The sequence below is a fragment of the Falco punctatus genome, assembly GCF_963210335.1.
Source record: "Falco punctatus genome assembly, chromosome: 4".
Taxonomy (NCBI): domain Eukaryota; kingdom Metazoa; phylum Chordata; class Aves; order Falconiformes; family Falconidae; genus Falco; species Falco punctatus.
This window is the reverse complement of record NC_137583.1, coordinates 30,105,067-30,123,650: the sequence shown is the minus strand read 5'-3', so window position 1 is coordinate 30,123,650 and position 18,584 is coordinate 30,105,067. Positions and strand designations below refer to the sequence as shown.

At 38.5% G+C, this 18,584-nt stretch overlaps 1 protein-coding gene across 4 annotated transcripts in view; it reads left to right on the top strand.

Moving 5' to 3' along the window:
- Positions 1-439: 439 nt before the first annotated feature.
- Positions 440-18,584, top strand: part of SDK1 (sidekick cell adhesion molecule 1) — a gene marked incomplete at its 3' end in the record, with an annotated part of 406,390 nt that continues 388,245 nt past the window's right edge. For 2 of the 4 annotated variants that reach the window (XM_080382368.1, XM_080382365.1), the window contains exon 1: positions 799-2,603. In XM_080382368.1, the coding sequence (XP_080238494.1) occupies positions 2,132-2,603 (472 nt within the window). In that variant the 5' untranslated portion in view covers positions 799-2,131. Of the gene's footprint in view, positions 654-695; positions 774-798; positions 2,604-18,584 lie in introns of those variants that run through there. The other 2 variants (XM_080382366.1, XM_080382367.1) reach the window with 2 other exon arrangements.

Genomic DNA, 18,584 nt, shown 5'->3' with positions numbered 1-18,584 from the left:
CGGGCGTGCCCGGCGCCCGCGGGCAGCGGCGGCGCCTCACGGGCCTGGAGGGGGCGCAGCGAGCGCGGAGACGCGGCACAACGTCCCGCCGGGCGCGCAGGCGCGCGGCCGTTCAGCGCGGGGCCGCGCAGAGGCTGCTCTCAGGGGGCGCGCGCGGCTGCGGGCCGGGGCGCGGGGAGAGAAGAGGGGGGAGCGGGCCCCCGCTTGGCGCGCGCGCGGCCGTTAAACCACCGCAAGGGCGCGGGACAGCCCCCCTTCCGCTTTGCGCGAGCGCGGCTCTTGCGCCCCGACCCGGCCCCGCGCGCCTGCCGCCCAATCAACGGCCGGGCTGGGGGCGGGGCCATCGGGGGGGGAGGGGGAGGAGCGGAGTCGCGGGGCTAAGCGCGTCCGAGGCGGCGGGGGGCAGGTCCCGCGCGGGCGGCGGGGCAGCGCGTGGCTGTGCGCGCGCGGCGGGCGGGTGGGCTCCTCCTCCGGCGTCTGTGGAGAGCCGGCAGGCAAACCTGTATGGAGATACCTTCCCCCTTCCCGCCCAGTCCCGACAGTTCCACAGACATCCCCCCCTCTCCCCCCCTATCCAGCAGCTCTCTCCTCAGCTCCGCGGAGGATGTTCCCCCTCACAGCCCCAGCCCCGCCGCCGTGTAGGGCAGGGGAAGGTGGGCTGAGGGGCGGCGGGGGGCTGGGGGAGGGCGGGAGGTGCGGTGGCTGGGGCGGGAGCGCGGCTGTCGGCTGTGCGGGAGCTGAGGGGAGCCAGGGCACCGGGCGGAGGCGGCGAGGTAGGCGCCCGGGGGGATGGCGGGCGCGGTGCGAGCCGGCTGCCGGGGGAGGGTTAAAACCGCGCTGGAGCTGAAAGAGGCGAGAAAAGTTCATGCTGTCTTTCGGGGGCGGGCGGGGGAAGAGCTGGCGAGATTTTTGTTTAATCAACTTCGCGCTTAGGTGCTTTGTTTTTAACTTGCGTGTATCCTGGGTGTACTTCTCTTAAAACTACTCGTATTCTTTCTTTTTAGCGAAGGGGGGGTTGGGAGTCTTCTGCGAAACTTTTCCCTTTAGGGAAGGCGGGACTGAAACAATACCCGATGCATTGTTTAAAAGTAAAACCTCCAGCGCCTTTTTTTTTTTTTTTTTTTTTTCCTCCGGTACGGTTTTATTGCCGCCGCTGCTGCTGTTGTGATAGCGCTTTCCCTCTTGTGTTTACAGCGTCTGTGAGGGAGAGACGCTCGGAGGAGGAACCAGGATCCCTGGGCTGCATAAATAAGGAAAGCAGGAGTCCATCTAAGCAAAGCTGGAAGGATTTCACCTTGTTGCTGTTTGTTTCGGGAGATTTTCCCTTCCCCCGCTCCGGACACTATCCAGCTGAGGGTTTGTTTCGCTGCCGCGTCCACAGCCGACCAGAAAAAAAAAAGCGCTTTACGTGTTAGAGGTGAATTTTGTCGTGGTCTCCCTGCAAGAAAAAGATCAGCACCAGGCTTGGAGGAGGAGGGAGATATGATCAACTGAGGTTTTCCTACCTCCGGCTGAACGTGAGAGTTCAAGTGACATCGCCACTGGCCTGTGGCAGACTGACTGCACAGCGAGCTGGAATCACAGCCAGGGCTGCTGAATTTACCTGCTTGAGGACCCTTCAAACCCTTCTATTGACGGTAGAGATTTGTATCCAAAGGAAAATCCGATTAATATAAACTATGCAGAGCTTTGTGAGGATATCTGGAGACTACCCTGTCTGCATGGCTAATCTTGAAATTGTCTGAAATAAATCCTTAGCGCAAGGAATAGCGAGATACTTTCAGTTGGGGTTGTTTTTTTTTCCACCCCCTCTGGACGCTTCCCCCACCCCCCATCCCCCCCTCCCCACCCCCACCTCTCCTTTTACGAGAACTTAACACTTCTATTGCAAGGTCTTTACAGGACAATGGGACTCATGCTGGAAAACTCACCACGCTTCATAAAAATCACGGGGGTCACAGTTTTGATCATCGTTGCGGTATGAAAGGTACACTTTGGATTGTCTGCTGGTGGCTAAGATGGATCAGTCTTTCTCTGTTTTGCTGAAGGATCCGGATTTACTGAATTACTGACGCCCATAAACTTACTCCCTCTCTGTTGAAGGTATTGGATGTGACAGTGCAGAGAAACCATGTGTTTCACATTTCTGACTGGTTGTTTTGGTGCAATCAATACCTCCACAAGAAACATTGACTTAGGTGGCGATTATCATACCAGGAGGCACACGGGGTGCTGCTTTCGGGTTGCGTGCACAGTAAGCACAAATCAAAGAGTCCGCCGTTCCTCTGAAGTGGGGGCTTCAGTTCCCCCCAAACTCCGGGGCGAAGACAGCAGGCGATGGTCCCAACCCACCACAGAGAGCCCGGCCTCGGGGTGCGGAACGAGCAGTGACCAAAGCGCTGTCAGGAGTGGCAGACAGTCGGATCGGATGGGGATCAGTGAGGCAATAACCGCTGAAAGAAAGGTGGATCGCGAAATTATTGCCCGAAGGAATAGCAGGCGAGGCGGAATGATGATGAAGTTAAACTTCTCTTTCATCTTCTGTCGGGGATGGTGGGCGTTTCTGTTGCTTCAGCTCCACATGTTGCAAGCACTGGCACAAGGTAGGGCTAGAGACATTTTTGTTTGTAAAAATGCTGCATCTGCCTTCTCAGAGGAAGGAAATCTCGCTCGGGTACAGAGAAACCCTTGTACTTTATCCTTATCAGAGGTAAACGGCAGAATTCGCACAGAGCTGATCTCATGTAGGAATGGTCGTGTCTTACAATCGTTTCTTTATGGAACAGGGATTTGCCAACAGCACCTACATGTTTCTCTCCCTTTCTTGTCCTACCCTTCCCTTATCCCACAGAGAATCAAAAGCCCTATGGGGACAGAACCTGCTTTTTAAATTTACTTAAATATGTCTGTGCATTTCTGTTTTTTCAGGCAGCAAAAGAGTTAACTGCTGGTCGTGTGTGTGTGTGTTTAAAAACACTGTGCACTGAGATAAGTTATTGGGAGAAGGGGAGTCATAAATCCACCGACTAGAGCTAAATCAGGCATGTAAAAGGAATTCTTTAAACATATGAGTACTATTCTATGTGAACCTCGGTTCCAGCATTGTTCATTTCTTTTGGATTGCCAAGTAACATTTACCCGAGACAAAAACTGCAATTGATTCGTATCTGAGCATTTCCACATCAGAGATCCTTGCAGTCAAATGAGTCACTTGTAAATGAAGGGTCAGAGTCGACCAATAGACTTTAAATATCAAGTGTCAGTCACTTTGCATGTAAATTCCCCTCTCAAAAAATTGCCAAATGTAGCCTAATTCTTAATAATCCTTTGACAGAGTAAACAATAAATGGCAGGCAGAAGCATTACAGTTGGCTGCGCCAAATAACATGCTGAACAAACGCAGCTTTCACTTTCTTTGCTGGGTTGAGTTTTATTGCTGTGTGCATTGTCTGACTGAAGTGGTATGTGTTGGACAATGCAGAACTGTATCGTGTGGGACGATGAGTTAGTTATTAGAAGCGGAAGTTAATACTCTATGAAGGGGAACGGTCTTTGTGTTTTAGTTCTTTGTTTTCAAGTATTTCATAGGGAACAACGGTGCATTCAGTTTTAATAACTGGATGGGCTTGTGTGTTGAGGAAGAGGGGTTATAACAAGACTGCTGTAGTTTGTCTGCTCAGGGTTTACTGCTGCATCCTCAGAAAGTTTGGAGCCGCAGGATACAGAAGTGTTTTAATCCAGTGTTTAATAATGGACTCCACCCTAATAAACCTTTTTCAGTGCTTTGTTTATGCTGTCATTGCTATTCTCAAACTACTTATGCTGAGGCCTGCAAGCCCTCACAGGGTATTGTTATTCTGAAACAAGACATACCTGAAGTAATTCTCTCTGCAAATTAAAATTCATGACATTTTTTTTTTTCCTTTTGGTAGTTATTCTTGATATAGATGCCAACATGATGCTTCATTTTTGAAATCAAATGCTCTTAATTGCTGTTTACATTAACAATTCAAAAATTTTTCATATAATACGGTTTCAAGTGCCAGTGATTCAGGCATAAACGTAGATGCCATGTAAAAAGTTTTCTGTAATTTAGTAGTAAACTAGCCATTTTACTGGATTAAAAAGTGAACTGCAACTTTTGTTTAGTGCATAGTATGGAAAAAAATGTCAATATTTTATTTCAGGTTACTATGCCTTTGCAGTAGTATATATGTAATAGATACCTCAGGGAGTTATGTAGTGTTTAAAAACTGTCCTAAAAAAAGTCCTACCACCAAGTTAGTTTCACCCATCAGTATTTAGGAGGGGGAGGGGAAGTGAAGAGAGTAAGATGCGTTATTTCTGAGAAATATTGGTGCAGATGAAGGTATGGAGTTTAGAAGACATTAAACAACAGAAGATAAAATTATATAATGCAGAAACAGAATAAATTTTTATTTTTATATAGTGCAGAAAATGCAAATAATAGTACTCTAAAAATTCTTTGACACGTAAACCAGCATGGAGGTCTTAATGCAGAGTGCTTCTATTAGGTTTTCACAAAATTTTTATTCATTTATAACTTATGGTTCTTTTCGCACTCTGAATTCTAATGGATTCTAATACATTCATCATTTCTATGCAAAAATTTACTTTAGAGAGAAGATGACAATTCTTATAAAAGTCCTTCATGAAAATGGAAATTCTGCTATAGCCACAGAAATTTTTTAATGGAATGATGTGGTCATATGCATGAGAGAATCACATGACTCCAATCTTTTTATATGGTAAAAAAATGAACATTCTAAATATATGGACCATGGCTATTTTGAATGAATCATAATACTGTGCTATAACCGGTTAGTGTTTCTATAATAACTATTATAGCATTAAAGAAATATGAAATATTTCAGGCATACTGAAATGCAAATTCTTAGTTCATAGGAAACACATCAGACAGTCGTTGAGATTAAGTATCTTATACTGTAAGGTGAATGGAAGAAAAGGTTTTCAACTGCAACAGGTTGGTTGAGTATTCTCTCAGCTTGAATGATCATCCATGTAAAAGTAGATCTAGAGGCAAACGGTAGATAAAACCACTTGTAAATTCATTTTGTACTTAGCTCTCCAGCTTTACTGTCATCTAGTTGTGTTACATGGATATAATTACTTATTTAATTTCTTTTTTCTTTTCAGAGTTAATTTAATTATTGCAAAACACTCAGTGGTTTATAGTACTGAATAAAAAAAAGCATTCTCTTCAGACCTTAGTATTGTTAGTGCAGACCTTCTCATCAAGAGAGTGATTTTTCTGGGTGGGAGAAAGGTACAAATGATAAAGGTTGTGGCCTGTCCCATGAACACAGCCTAGAGTGGTACTCCCACTTCTGTAATGGCTGCATGTCTGCACAGGCACTCGTTCAGACTATGTGTGCGCCTCACCTGGCTTACTAGGCTGCACATTTCTTTGTTTACTGAGTTCTTTATGCCTGCTGGCCTCTGCCATGATGACTCTTTTCATGGCATTTTGTTAAATTTGAGTATTAGGTGCTAGTTAGCCTCAAGTCATTGTGTGTCATCAAATAGTGATGAGATGCTAATTGATAATCACTATAATTATCAAATTAGAATTTGCAAGGTGATGGTAGAATTGAATAATTTTGACACAGTAACTAACTAATGTACTTAGAAGAACATTATCGTGCAGTGACGTCTAGCTCGGTGGTCTAGCATGTCTGGGCGTAGTCCTGTTGCTCATCGCAGGATTGGAATTTATTAGTTATGTATGAGATTAAAAAACACTGATGCCTACTGAAGTGCAAAATGTTTACTAAAATACTAGAATATTTGTATGGAAATAGAAAAATTCTGCTTATTTAAATAGGTTGGAAGTTGCTAGAGGCTACTCTACATGCATCTTAATGGATTTAAGTACCCTCCCAATGTCTTAGTTTTGTTGGAGAGTGAAAGAATACTTAGAAAATATACTTCTTTGGCTTGATGGCTGTTGTTCAGAGTTATTTTAAAATAGATAAAAGCAGTGCAAAGCTTTAAGGTTCTCCAGCAGGAGATGGGTATCTTTAAATATTAAGAAAGAGAAGCTTGTCTGATTTTGCTCAGTTTTACAGCCGTAGAAGTGTAATCTTTTTATACTACTTGATCAAATCTCTAATTCGGAATTGTACATGTACCTGGATGTGCATTTAAGGTGATATTGAGCTCTATGATGCTTTGACAGGAGCCATGACCGGGAAGATAGAAGAAAATGTTTCTGGGGCCCTAATTTTTTAATACAAATATTTCATCTGGTGTAACTTCTAAATACGCTAAATGTAGGAAGTGTTTTGAAGCAAATTTTGAACTGCATTAGATGCAGAGATCATAAGCAACTTGCATAGACTATTTAGTTGTTGAAAGGACAGAGAGATGGTTAAATGTGAGGGCAATACTTATTGGAGAGTGAAAAGCATTCTGAATTAAATGTAGCATGATGCATTTCTAATTAAAAAAAATCTGTTACTGTTTTTTGGAAATTCATTAATTTGTATTGGGTTGACGTCTCATGTTCCTTTTCTTTAGATGAACATTTTAAGTATGTTCTAGTTTTAAACAGGTAAATTCTTTGTGTATATAATTATAATAATTTAAAAATTGATTTGGAGGAGTAGATACAAGCCTAGACTAAATAGAAGTGGGATGCAGAGAATTGGGTTTTTCTGTGGCTATTATTATGCAACTTCTAACTCTCTACTGTGGTAAATCTAGGTTTGATTTATGTGCTTATGTTTTGCTGGAAAAAAAATGTACTCTCAAGACTTCTCAAAGCAAATTGAAAGAGCTATGTATACATATCTATTAATGTTTTAAGTACAGTGTTTCAGATAGTTTCTTGAGACCGCAGTATTATAGATAGTACTATTAAGGGTAAAGGAAGACCATATGTAATAGGTGTTTATCAATGTTGTTTCCATGCATTACCAGAAGATGCTTAGACCGGGAGTGGCCTAGGTATGGAGAGAGAGGTTACGGCAGTTATGCTGTGTGACTTTCACATAACCTAAGAAGAAAGGAAGGGAATCAGCGTCCATGGCTCATAGTCCTTGAAAGGTTGTTCTGGAAGCTTCTGTCATCTCTGTGCATAGTCATATATTTTGAATAACAAAGGCAAGTGTTGGCTAATATTTTAAAGGTTGTCTGTCTGATTAAACCATAGAAGTTTTGATAAACAATGTCAAAGTGAATTATTAGGAAGCTGTAAAGTGGAGGGCTTGGGCTTTTTTATGTCTCAGAGGGACTTTGTTGTTGTTGTTTTATTGTTCTTACCAGCACATAGGTACAAATCTTGAATGCACTCTTGATTCAAATAAAAGATATTAATGCATTTAACAACTTTGTATACAGCTGTAAGTGAACATCACATTCTGAATGGACTAGTTATTTGGTTCGCTTGGACCTTTTTGCTGTAATGAATATGTGGGCAGACTAGAGGCAATTGGATTCCTCATGATGCAAAATCTTGTTCCTGCTGAGCTCTTTGCAGAAATAGGCCTTTCTTCCCCTCTCTGCATACGTACATATATAATATGTATTTAAATAGTTTTTAAAGAGCAAATTGATGATTTCTTGGTCTTTTCAAAATTGTGTTTTCTTGAAGTTAAAACATATAATCTAGAATAATTTTTTATAAGATTTGCCTGGAGATTAGAAAATGCCAGACCTAAGGTAGCTTGTACATCTTTAATCTGAATTCTGTATGCATGTGCATTATGATTAAGTTGATATGTATTATTTTACTGTCTATGTAACAAGAACTAAGATCGAATACTGCTTGCTGATCAGTTTTTCAGTACCTTGTTTTCTTGTCAGCGCTTGGTTCCATCTTTCATTTACTTCAAATCTTTTAAATTCAGCACAAGATGACTTTTGTGTGGACTAAAAGAAGAACTATTAGCAGTTATAGCGTGGCATTGGATTAGACTGCTTACAGTTATTACAGCTGGAAAGCAAGTTATTGGCAAGATGTGGTTTCTATTTTTTATTGAGTATTTTCTAGTGAATAAAGACTCTTCTCTCCATGTGCCTCAAAGATGACCCTTCACTACCCATACAATTCATGCAGAACAAAAATGTAACTCCATGAAAGGTCTGTTCCCAAAGAAGCTGGGGTTTCTGGAGTTATTTCTGCCTGGGTTGATGTTGCTCTTGTTACAGACTGTTTCAGACAATTTTGTAATTTTCGTTCCCTAAGACTCTTCTGATAAGTGGCCTCACATGTAGCCTAGTTGAGTTTGTTGCATTGGAGATGTGTAATAGTTGGCTCGCTTTCTTATGGGAACTGTGTTGTTTTCTCAGTTTATGGGTTATAATTAGGTATTAAATAGATGACACATTTTTCATGTAAGTAAAACTTTCTGATTCCTTTATGGACATAGTCTTTGCAATGTCACAGCCCTGGAACTTCCAGTAGGTTCTGTAGGAATTAGTTCATGTAACGCTTGCAAGTCTGAGTTCAAGGGGTTACACGGCTGAGAAGGGAGGAACTTTTTATTTTAATGTGCATACTAACTTAATCACTTTTAAACATATATGACTGTTTTTGTAAAATCTATTCATTATATAAGTTCTTGGCTTCTAGATGTGCAGGGTATTTATATATTGTATCTGGAGCATTGGTGTTTTTGGTTTACTAAGAGTTATTTTTGTTCTGCCCTTACTGTGAAAAATAATAAATCTATTACTAGGTATATACTATTCTGTTGCTAATCATAATCATATGTTTTATGTGTGAAATGTTGCTGAGGTATAATACAGATGTCACCCTCACCAATAGTAAAAATTTAGATCTAGGCTTTTTAAAGGAAGTGTTTTTAAAGTTATTTTTCAGCTGTTTACGCCTCTGAACCAGCTCTAACACAAGCATCAGGGACAATGCAAAAGAGCTGATGGGAATGCATGGCCAGGGCCCATGACCCTGGCAGCCATCACTAAAGTCAGTTTAAATTGTTAGAGAGTCTGCAGACTGACAGACAGGGAATATACAGTGCCTAGCTTCTTACAGACGTGTGGAGGCCTAGAAAATAGAAAGGTTAGTGCCTTTAAAGGGGTTGTTTAGAAGGCTTAGCTTTGGATTTCTTCTCTGAAAGACTCTTTCAGTGAGTTTCTCCCTCTGTTAGACGGAGTCTTCCTAAAGAAAGTCTTCCCTAACCTAAGCCTATAAAGCAAGTGCTAAAGTTGGGTAATACAGATATTCCCCTTAATACCGTTATATTTCTGTTCTTGAGACCGATAATGGGAATAATATTTTTTACTTTAAAAAAAGCAACTTTGTAACTTAAGTTGCAAATTACACAGATATTACTTTTTAACATTCATATCTAATACACAGATTCAGCAGGTAAAAACGGTGGTATGAGCTCCAACAAATTTAATAAAAGGAAGTCTTTAACACCACCTTATGCAATATGTGGAATTGGCTTGTACAATCTTACGTCACACAATCCAGATAACTTTTGAAGTGTCATTTTTGATAAATGATAAAGCTTTTGTGGTTTTTAAGCAGATAACTTGAATCTTTAATCCTGTTTTTCACATTTCCATGCTCTATTGCAGCAGTTTGAAGAGAAAGTTGATTCTGGTAGATAAATCATTGTCCCTTAGGTCTCTTTAAACCACTTTATGGTCTTTCAGGCCATAAGCCATATATTTTTCTAATAAACTCCTAGGTCTAACAAGTTATCTAAAAATAATTTGTTGGGTATAGCCCTCTTGGACCAGAAAGTAGAGAAGAATGATACATAGCTCTGTGTACATGTTGCCAAAATGGTCCCAAATTGATTCCAGGCTCAAACTGAAGCTTGTAACTCATTATTAGACATAGAATCAGAAGATCTGGTAGACACAGCTTTCATCCTCAGATTCATACTTGTCTAACTTTGTATATTTATTAGCTGAGGATGTTGTGGATTTGATATATGTCTTTGGCATTTGAGTTCATAGGAAATCTAGGTACCCATGCTACTTTCTAAAGAAAGTTATTAAGGAAGTAATGGAACTATAATGCAAATATTTCAAATGTTAAGACATTTAGAAAAAATGCATTATGTTATACTGGTGTACTGTTTGCTCACCTAACATTTGTGTTAAACACAGACTCTACAGCATAGCCACTGCTACCTTCCTTACACATTGGGGGATGTTCCTTTTTTCTTATCTGTCAAGAAGTACAAAGGACATTTATGACTAAATACTTCTGAAATACCTAAACTGTATGCGGTGATTGGAAAAGAAATATATGGTGTTATGCCATACTTGGAGTTCAAAGATAATAGATTTATCATAACATGGAACACATGGCAAGTGACATGCTGCTGTAGTATTGAAGTGGGAGGCAGGAGGTAGAGGGAATTCTGTCAGTATTTCTAAATATGTGTACTGATTAGTGTACTTTTAAGTCCCCTCGAATGTGTGCATGTAGGGTACAACTAATTATTGTTGCAGATGGTTCGGGACTGTTTTCTTTCCTTCACTATCAAGAGGTTGAATAAACTCAGATTCTAACCTACCATGCTAACATGATGTTTGTAAAATACCACCCTTTTGCTTTCTTCCCTGCTGTCCCTGTTCAGGAGAACAAATTTGTCCATGAACAAATAAGTCCTTTAAAGTGTTCAAGCACTTTTTTTCTGTGATGCATAAAACCCTTTTACAGTAGCTGAGCTGATAATGCACTAGAAATACTGTTGTCCCATGATGAAGACTGTCTTATTGTTCATATCTATGCCCATCTGTGTGTCTCACTGTTGTCCTCTATTTGCTTTATCTTTTTGTCCCAGGTTGATAGAGCCTCTACCACCATGTGCTTCTAGTCTCTGATTATATTGCTCCTACATGCTTGTGCCAACTGCTAGTAAAACACAGGTGGTATTTTAAACCCCTTGATTTTACATGTGAAATATAGAACAGATTCCTTAGTTGTCCTCTTAACTGGACACAGAACAGCTTTTCTAGGACACTTGTATTATCTGAAGCAGGGCTTTTATTGTGCTGAAAGACCTTGTTCACAGCAGATAATCAGAAAGATTGTTTACTGGTAGATTATCGAGGCATTGTTTTTCAAAAATGTTGCATAGGACTAAAAGGCAAGAGGTCCTGTGTTTTACCTTTTGCTATTTTTATCACCATGAAGAAGTTAGATTTGGTTTTGAAGAGGGAGTAACTGAAGTTACTTTTTAAAACCATTTTAATACATGCCACTTCAAACAACAAGTTTTAAGGTAAATGCTATCAACTAATTCCCCATTTCCTTTTAAATATTTTTTTCCAAACATAATCTGTTACTACTTTATCATGAGCAACATCAGACATGTCTTAAATGGAGAACAATGTGTGCATCACTGTTCAATTTATTTCCTGTATTGGCATGCACAACCATAATTTTTAAAATAACATATTTTTAAAAGAAAATAATATTCTTTCTTGTTAATCTTAAAAGAAAAAAAGTTCTGTTCTATCTTCTCTCTTGGAACTAGTGTGTGAGATTCTTAGCTTTTAAGAACTAATGAGAGGTCTGTGGGGTGTTTTTCCTCTTGTACAGTAACATCTTGAAATTTGTAGACTGAGGGGTGTTTTCTGTTTGTAGAGCCTCTTCATGCTAGTGCTTGTTGTCAATACAACAAGGCTAAAATTTCACTTTTAAGTGTTTCTGTTCTTGGAAATGTGAGAATAGGTTAATTGATTCTATCTTAATTCAAATAACAAAATAGGCTGGTGATGTTATTGTTTAATGAAGTCATCAGCAGAAAAATGTTAGGTGACTGGAGATAAATCTATTTATCCACAAGTTTGAAGTAGCAATGAGTAACAGAGCAAGGTAGATTTCCTACCTGTGCATTTTGAAAACCTAAAGTAATTTATGTAAATGTGTCATAATCAAAATGTTGCTTTGTTAGTCCCATTCAAGCTTCTTATGAGTATAATTTTCAGCGTTTGTATACTGGATATAGCTATGTCTTTTGCTACCCAAAACCTGAACAGACACATCTGTGGCATACTGGTGTCAATAAAAGTCTGCAGTGTTAACTGTTGTGCCTGTTAAGATTTGAAGAGCACAGATCTTAATAATTCTGTTACGGAAATCCAGGTAAGATCTAAAACTTAAACTTTCGACATTTTCAAATTGTTGAGCTCCACTATAAAAAAAAATTAGTGGAGCAGCCAGTGAGAAAATATATGATGGCTTTGCAATGGGATCGTCCTAATCTTATGGGCAGAGATGGATACTTTTCATCTGTAAGGGTGCAGAATGGGAGCTTGATGCCTGCAAAATAGCTGTCATGAACAAATGTGGTATCAGTTTCACCCTAAATGCTCTTTGAATAGAGATATAAAACTTTTTTCAATTTATTTTATACTTTTGACATTATGCTGAATAAATCTATTTTAGTATTTCCTTTCTATAGGCAATTTCCTTTATAAGTTGGTAGTCAGTGAAAAGAGAACTAAACACAAATAATGCACAACTGAAACACCAGTAAATGACACTAAAAACTCAGCAGAGGAAGCTCTAGCCAGACAGAGCTTTTACAATTACCTCGGAGGCAGTGGTGGCTTCCCCTAAATGGGTGAGTCCAAATGGGCTCAGCAAAAGAAGGGCATTCTTTGGTCTAGGTTCTACTCTTGCTAAATAGGAATGTGTTTTCATTGCCCTTGACATCGTTAGTTTCATTGTGATAGTTAATAAGTCAGGGATTATCAAAGATCAGTAACTAGGAGTTATTTTTCTGTACTTAGAAATGACAAAATACAAAAGCTTTCACCCACTGGCAAGTACGGTAATAAAGGGAAATGATTTGTCAGTATGAATTGGTGGCAGGTGAATTAAGAGACAATATTTTTAACCTTCTCATTTTATTCTGTGGCTCAGATATCAGTGCCAGTGTAAACTCTTCAGTTTGGGAAGAACCTCTCTGCTAGGGTTTACTCTGATCTCAGCTGAAGTTATGTCCCTAGAAGTTTTCAATCCTCATGTGCTAGTACAGCTGGGCAATGACAAAAAGCTTAGCTCCTCTTCGTTACTCTGATGATTTGGCAAACAAAAGAGTAACTGTCAGGTTGTGCTTGTGCAGCTTGGTCAAAAAGAGTTATTCGGTTAATAAATGATCAGTGATAATATTTAATATCTGTCCTGATGGTTTAATACAAATGAGGTCAAAGTTTTCGTATAGTATATAAAAAATAAAGTGCTGAGTATTTGGGGGTTTTCACACTTAGATATTAACAAATGTTCTTACGTACCAGAACAATTCTTACAAGTGTCCTTAGTGTTCTAAATATCTTTCTATATTGCTGCTGGACATTATAAATTCTGATAGGCCAGCTTTTGTGCAAGTGTTCACTATAGTGGAGTAAGTGTTGGCTGTCACTTTATTAGAATTAATGGCACAACTACTCATGTTTACTTGAAATTCATTGCAGCATGAACTGATTAGGCATTGATGCTCTGGTAAATTATGGCACATTTTATAACCAATTAGCCTACATTCAGTAAAACTTACACATTAGAAACAGTCTCTGACATGGTAATTTTTACTTTAAATTATTTTGAAGGTTTATAAATGTTTGCATTGGTATTATGAAATTCTTAATAGTTTTTCTTTAAGCATTTAAAAGCTTCAGTTGTGTTGGGATGATTTTAGAAAACTTTTGGTAGAGGAATTAATGCATACAGTAGGGTTTACTAGTAAGTATTACTGAAGTTATACAGATTATTTCCAATGAAGTTCTCTAATGTCTGTGTATAAATTGCTCCCCTCTTCCCACTATGACTCTAATCTAATTTTTTTGCACATAAGTAAGTGTGGAGGATTTTGTGTGTGAGAAGGGATGTGCTTCAGCAGGTTTCAGGAACTGAAAAATTAGTTTATCCACTCACTCAGATTGGTAATGGAAGTAATACCCGTTCCAGGTAAAAAGTCAGTTTAAATATAAGGATTTTATGATGCCAGTACTCCTCTTTTGGGATATATAGTTTTCACAGCAGGAGCGTAAAGCCAAGGAGTCCCATGTTTTGTGTTTTGTGGGTTGGTTTCTCTGTGGTTTGTGGTGTGGTTTTTTTTTTTTTTTTTTTATAATGTTGTCTTTTGGCTCTATATAAGAGGCTTAAGAAAATAAACAGAATGAGGTTGTTGAGAAGATCAAAACCATGAAAGGTTTTTAGCCCATGAAAGGTTTTTAAAACAGAAATTTTATTGGAACCCAGAAAAGACAAGACATGAGAATGTATCTTGATGTGTATATTAAGCAAAAAAATAAATTATCACATTTTGAGTACTGTTGCTTAGCAAGGTACACAAAGCATTTTGATGTCTCCCCCAGTTAGTACAAGACAGCCATAATCTTCATTGTTACTGGAATATGTGTGAGTTATTTAATAAAGTCAGATATTTCTTCAAAGTCTTAAGTCTGAGATGTAGTTACTTATGAAAGTGTTCTAGACAGAAACAGTGATACTGAACAGTGAATTTCATTTTACTGTGCTTGGCCATTCTAGATATGTAGATCCCCGATTATAAGAAGGCAATATTTATTCTAAACTCTGCTCTTTCCTTTCACTAGAGCCAAGGGAAAGATGTGTTCTCAGTAACTCTGATATTTAGATTTATCCTGCTTTTAGGTGTTTCACAGTCCAGAAAAAAATAGAAGTAAAGCAAAAGGATTTCCTCTAATTGCAATGATTTTAAAAATCCCCAATAGATCCTTAGGTATCTTCTTCTTTTCTGTAGAAACTCCTTCCTATAAAAACCAGCATCCCATATTCCCAGAGCTTTCCCTTGCCACTAGTCCTGTTTTTTGCCTGCCTTTGGTTGGGTTTTTTCCTTGTTTTGTTGTTGGTTTGGGTTTTTTTTTCTCTCTTTTCTTTTGTAGCTAGTGTAGGGACTTTTATTAGGAGAAAGGATGTCCTCGGTGGCAGACAACTGCGTAAATGGCTTTTTTTCCACACTGGAAGGTGAAGGTTCTTTCTTCAGTTCCGTAAATGTCTGTAAATTCCTGATACTGTCCATCTGGGCAGAGAGCAGAATATGTCTCTCAAACTCTGTTACAGGGGAAAAAAAGTTCAATAGGAAAACCAGCTAAAAGCTGCAGGTTCTTGCAAAGGGTTTTCCTAGAGCCAGCAGTCTCTGGGGGCTACAGAGGAGGAGAGTTCTGCTATAATCCTGATGCCTGTGCAGTTAGGTGTCTCTCACCCTTCAGTGTCTTGGTTTCCAGTTAGTTTAACCTATTTATCAAAATGAACATCAAACCTTTGGGTTTGCATGTAAGCCCCAAGTTTCTGTACATCAAAGAAGGATTAGCTTTGTGATACTTAAGTGTAGCATATTCCTTCACATTTTTGAAAAGGGTGTTTACTTACCAAATACTGTCCTCTGGATCCTCTCTGGTCTGTGTTGTTATAAAACTGGAGATAAGTAGAGGAGTTTTATTTGATTACTGTGATTACAGTGGCACAGGAATCTGTTGTCATTTGTCTTCTTTAGTGTCTTGATGACTATTTGACTAGCTCAGATCCTATTTCTCTTCATGCATCATCTACAAAATTGTTTATTAAGTTCTGTAATTTCTTTTGGTACTTTTAATTATTAAAGTTATTTTTAGTCAGTTTTCACATTTTGAAAAATTTGTCAGAGAATTGTAACTGGTTTTTGTGAGGATTCTGTTATAACAACTTATGTTCCTACTAGTCAAAATATATATTTAACCAGTGTACAGTTTTCTCTGGCAAGCTATTTTGATATTGAAGGTAAATTAGGGTAGCTGAATTATATATTATCTGCAAAAGCAATATAACAAAATACATGTGAAATACATTGAACTACACGTTAGTCCATCAACTTATGTAGAGAACCATGTCTCTGCGAAGTAGACAAACACTGTTCTAGCTTTATTGCTGTTTTAAGAGTTAATGACCATAATAACAGTAAGTGTAGCTTGCTAATTATCCATTAGTTTTATTTTTTGGTGACATTTTAATTTGCATATTGGTCTTCTGCTGAAAACACATGCTTTTATTTGTTCATCTTCAATTAGCATTGCTTTTCAGGTTTTTAAATGGGGTTTAAAAAAGTTTAAGAAGTGCTGGTTTAAAAAGTTTGTCTAAATGAATTGAGATACCAGATTAGAAATGTGCAAAAGTAGGCTCATGTCAAAAATACTGGAATTTAGTTACAAGCTTAGAGTTAATATGTTCAGTTCTTGACTTACATTGCTTTAAACTTGCAATGTTTTGGGCCATTATGACTGTAACCAAATTGACTGACTTCTCTGTCTTATCTTGGACAAAATGGATTATTTAGATCCTAGCATTATAGTTTGGAAGGATAAATTATTGATTGTTGACATCTTGCACAGTATCAGATGTTGCTTTCTCTAAAATCTTTCCTAAAGGATGGAATTTAATTTCTTTGATCTTGTAAAAGTAAAGTAGAAAAGCATACTTTAAGTTGATTTGGAAAAAAAACCCTTTTAACAAATAAAAAGTTTTTTTTTTTTCCACATTTGCATTACTTAAAATGCATTTTTTGTCTTATAAATATGCTAATCTTTATAAGCTGCTTCTGGTATGACATATGGTATATAATTTTGTTTCAGTTCTTTGACATCAACCTAGTTACTGTTACATAAAAATGTACAATTGGCAGGGAAAATTAGTATGTTCAGTGGCATGGTACTTACAAGACTTTGAGAAGTATCCAGGGTATTCCTGTGTATTATAAGTAGACAACTGTTTGAAGAGGACTTGTAGATTCTGTTAATTGTATGTTTGTTCCTTTTGAGACAGCACTTATTTTGGGCCCGTTTGGTCTGATGGCAAAAGTACAAATAAATATGTGCGAATAAAAGAGCAAAGCTCAGTTAAACATATGTTTATATTTTAAATAGTTTTATATATAAAAAAGGATATTTAACTTAGTAATTAAGATTATTTTCTTAGGAGGATAAAGCAGTGTCAAGAAAGAAAAAAAATCACAGAACAAGTTTAAAAGATCAATTGAAATTGCTCCTTAATCTGTCAATCAAGGCTTAGCTACATGTAAGCACAATATTGTCTTAAGAAACGAAGCAAAATTAAGTTATAAATGGAAATTGTCCAGGTTTTTACTAGTATGGAGCCCATGAATTAAAATTTGTACTAAATGAACTGAAAAAGCTCCATGAAAAGTTAATTTTGCCGCCATGCTGCTGTTCACATGAAAGGAGATTTGCCTTTTTTTTTTTTTTGATATTTAGTGTATTCCAGCTGTTTGATCTACCTCTATTCCCCATTTTACAGGGCTGTGCAGAGATAACTTATAAATTGAAAAGGTGCCTCAGGTAACTTGGAATAATCTAGCAGTAACAGTGCTGAGCTTAATGCAGGTACACTTGGCTAAAGTGGGAAGTTCAGAAATTCCATGATCTTGTCCCTACCCTCTGGATCATGTTTAATTTAAAATAGAGGAAAAATAGAGGAAAAAAAATATGAACAATTTTAAGGGCAGGCATAGGAACCCAAGGCTTCTCCCTCTCAAGAATTTCTTGCTTAGTGTGCTAAAGTCAGGATCCCTCTTGTTTGTGTGTTTATGCTTTTGCCTTTTCTTTTTTGACCACTGACCGTCCTCTGTTTATAGGTATGTACAAGGCACAGCTTCGGCTTGGTAATGGGAAATACGTTCAGCCTTGTTCTGTGGCCTCATGTTATAGACCCTTTTCAGGGAAAGGGATACAAGAATTTCAGATTTGAACTCCTTGTGCTGAGGGATATGACAGAACCCACATTTCATATCCTGGAGAGGAAGATACTGGTCTTTGGGAAAAAGCAGTGGGACTAGTTCTGTGCCAAGAGACAACTGTAGAATCTAATAGCACATCTATGCTGGTAGACAAAAAATGGAACAGGTGTGTTCTCTGCACTGGAGCCATTTGGCATGATAGAGCCGTATGTTGCATAGAACATGATATTATATATATATAATACAATAGAATCCATATATTAAATTACCTGTTAAAACAAGGTGGGTACATCCAGTCTATATGTTGGGCATAACCCTAGTAGACACACACTGAAAGCATGTCCAAGTAGGGTTTGGGAGGCTAATAACCGGCATATCACCAAAACCATGCCAAGGACTGTGTTAACAGCATGTCAGTACGGATGGTCACAGGACAATGCCTGTGTATTTATTATTAGTACATGTGTAGCTTTGATGCAAGAAGGGTTTTTTGGCATTTATGTATAAGCAGCTAATTCGGCATTGGAGACGAGCGAGTCTTGGAGAAGTAGGTTTTCAAACCTACCCTTTGTTAACTTTTAGCTCCAGCTAAACTTATATCCAACATTTTCCACTCCTTGTTGATAGTAGCTACTGAGGCTCTCCAGTGCCTATTGACGCTGAAGCTGGATATGTGAATTGGACTGCCCAAAGCAGATGTTTGGTATAGCATATACCCATTTGTTAATCTTAAATGTTAGAATATGTTAAAAATAATTGCTTTCATTATTAAGTGCTTTCTGTTCAAATAAGAAGCAATTAAGTGTTGTTACATGTATACTTCTGCCTTTTCTTACA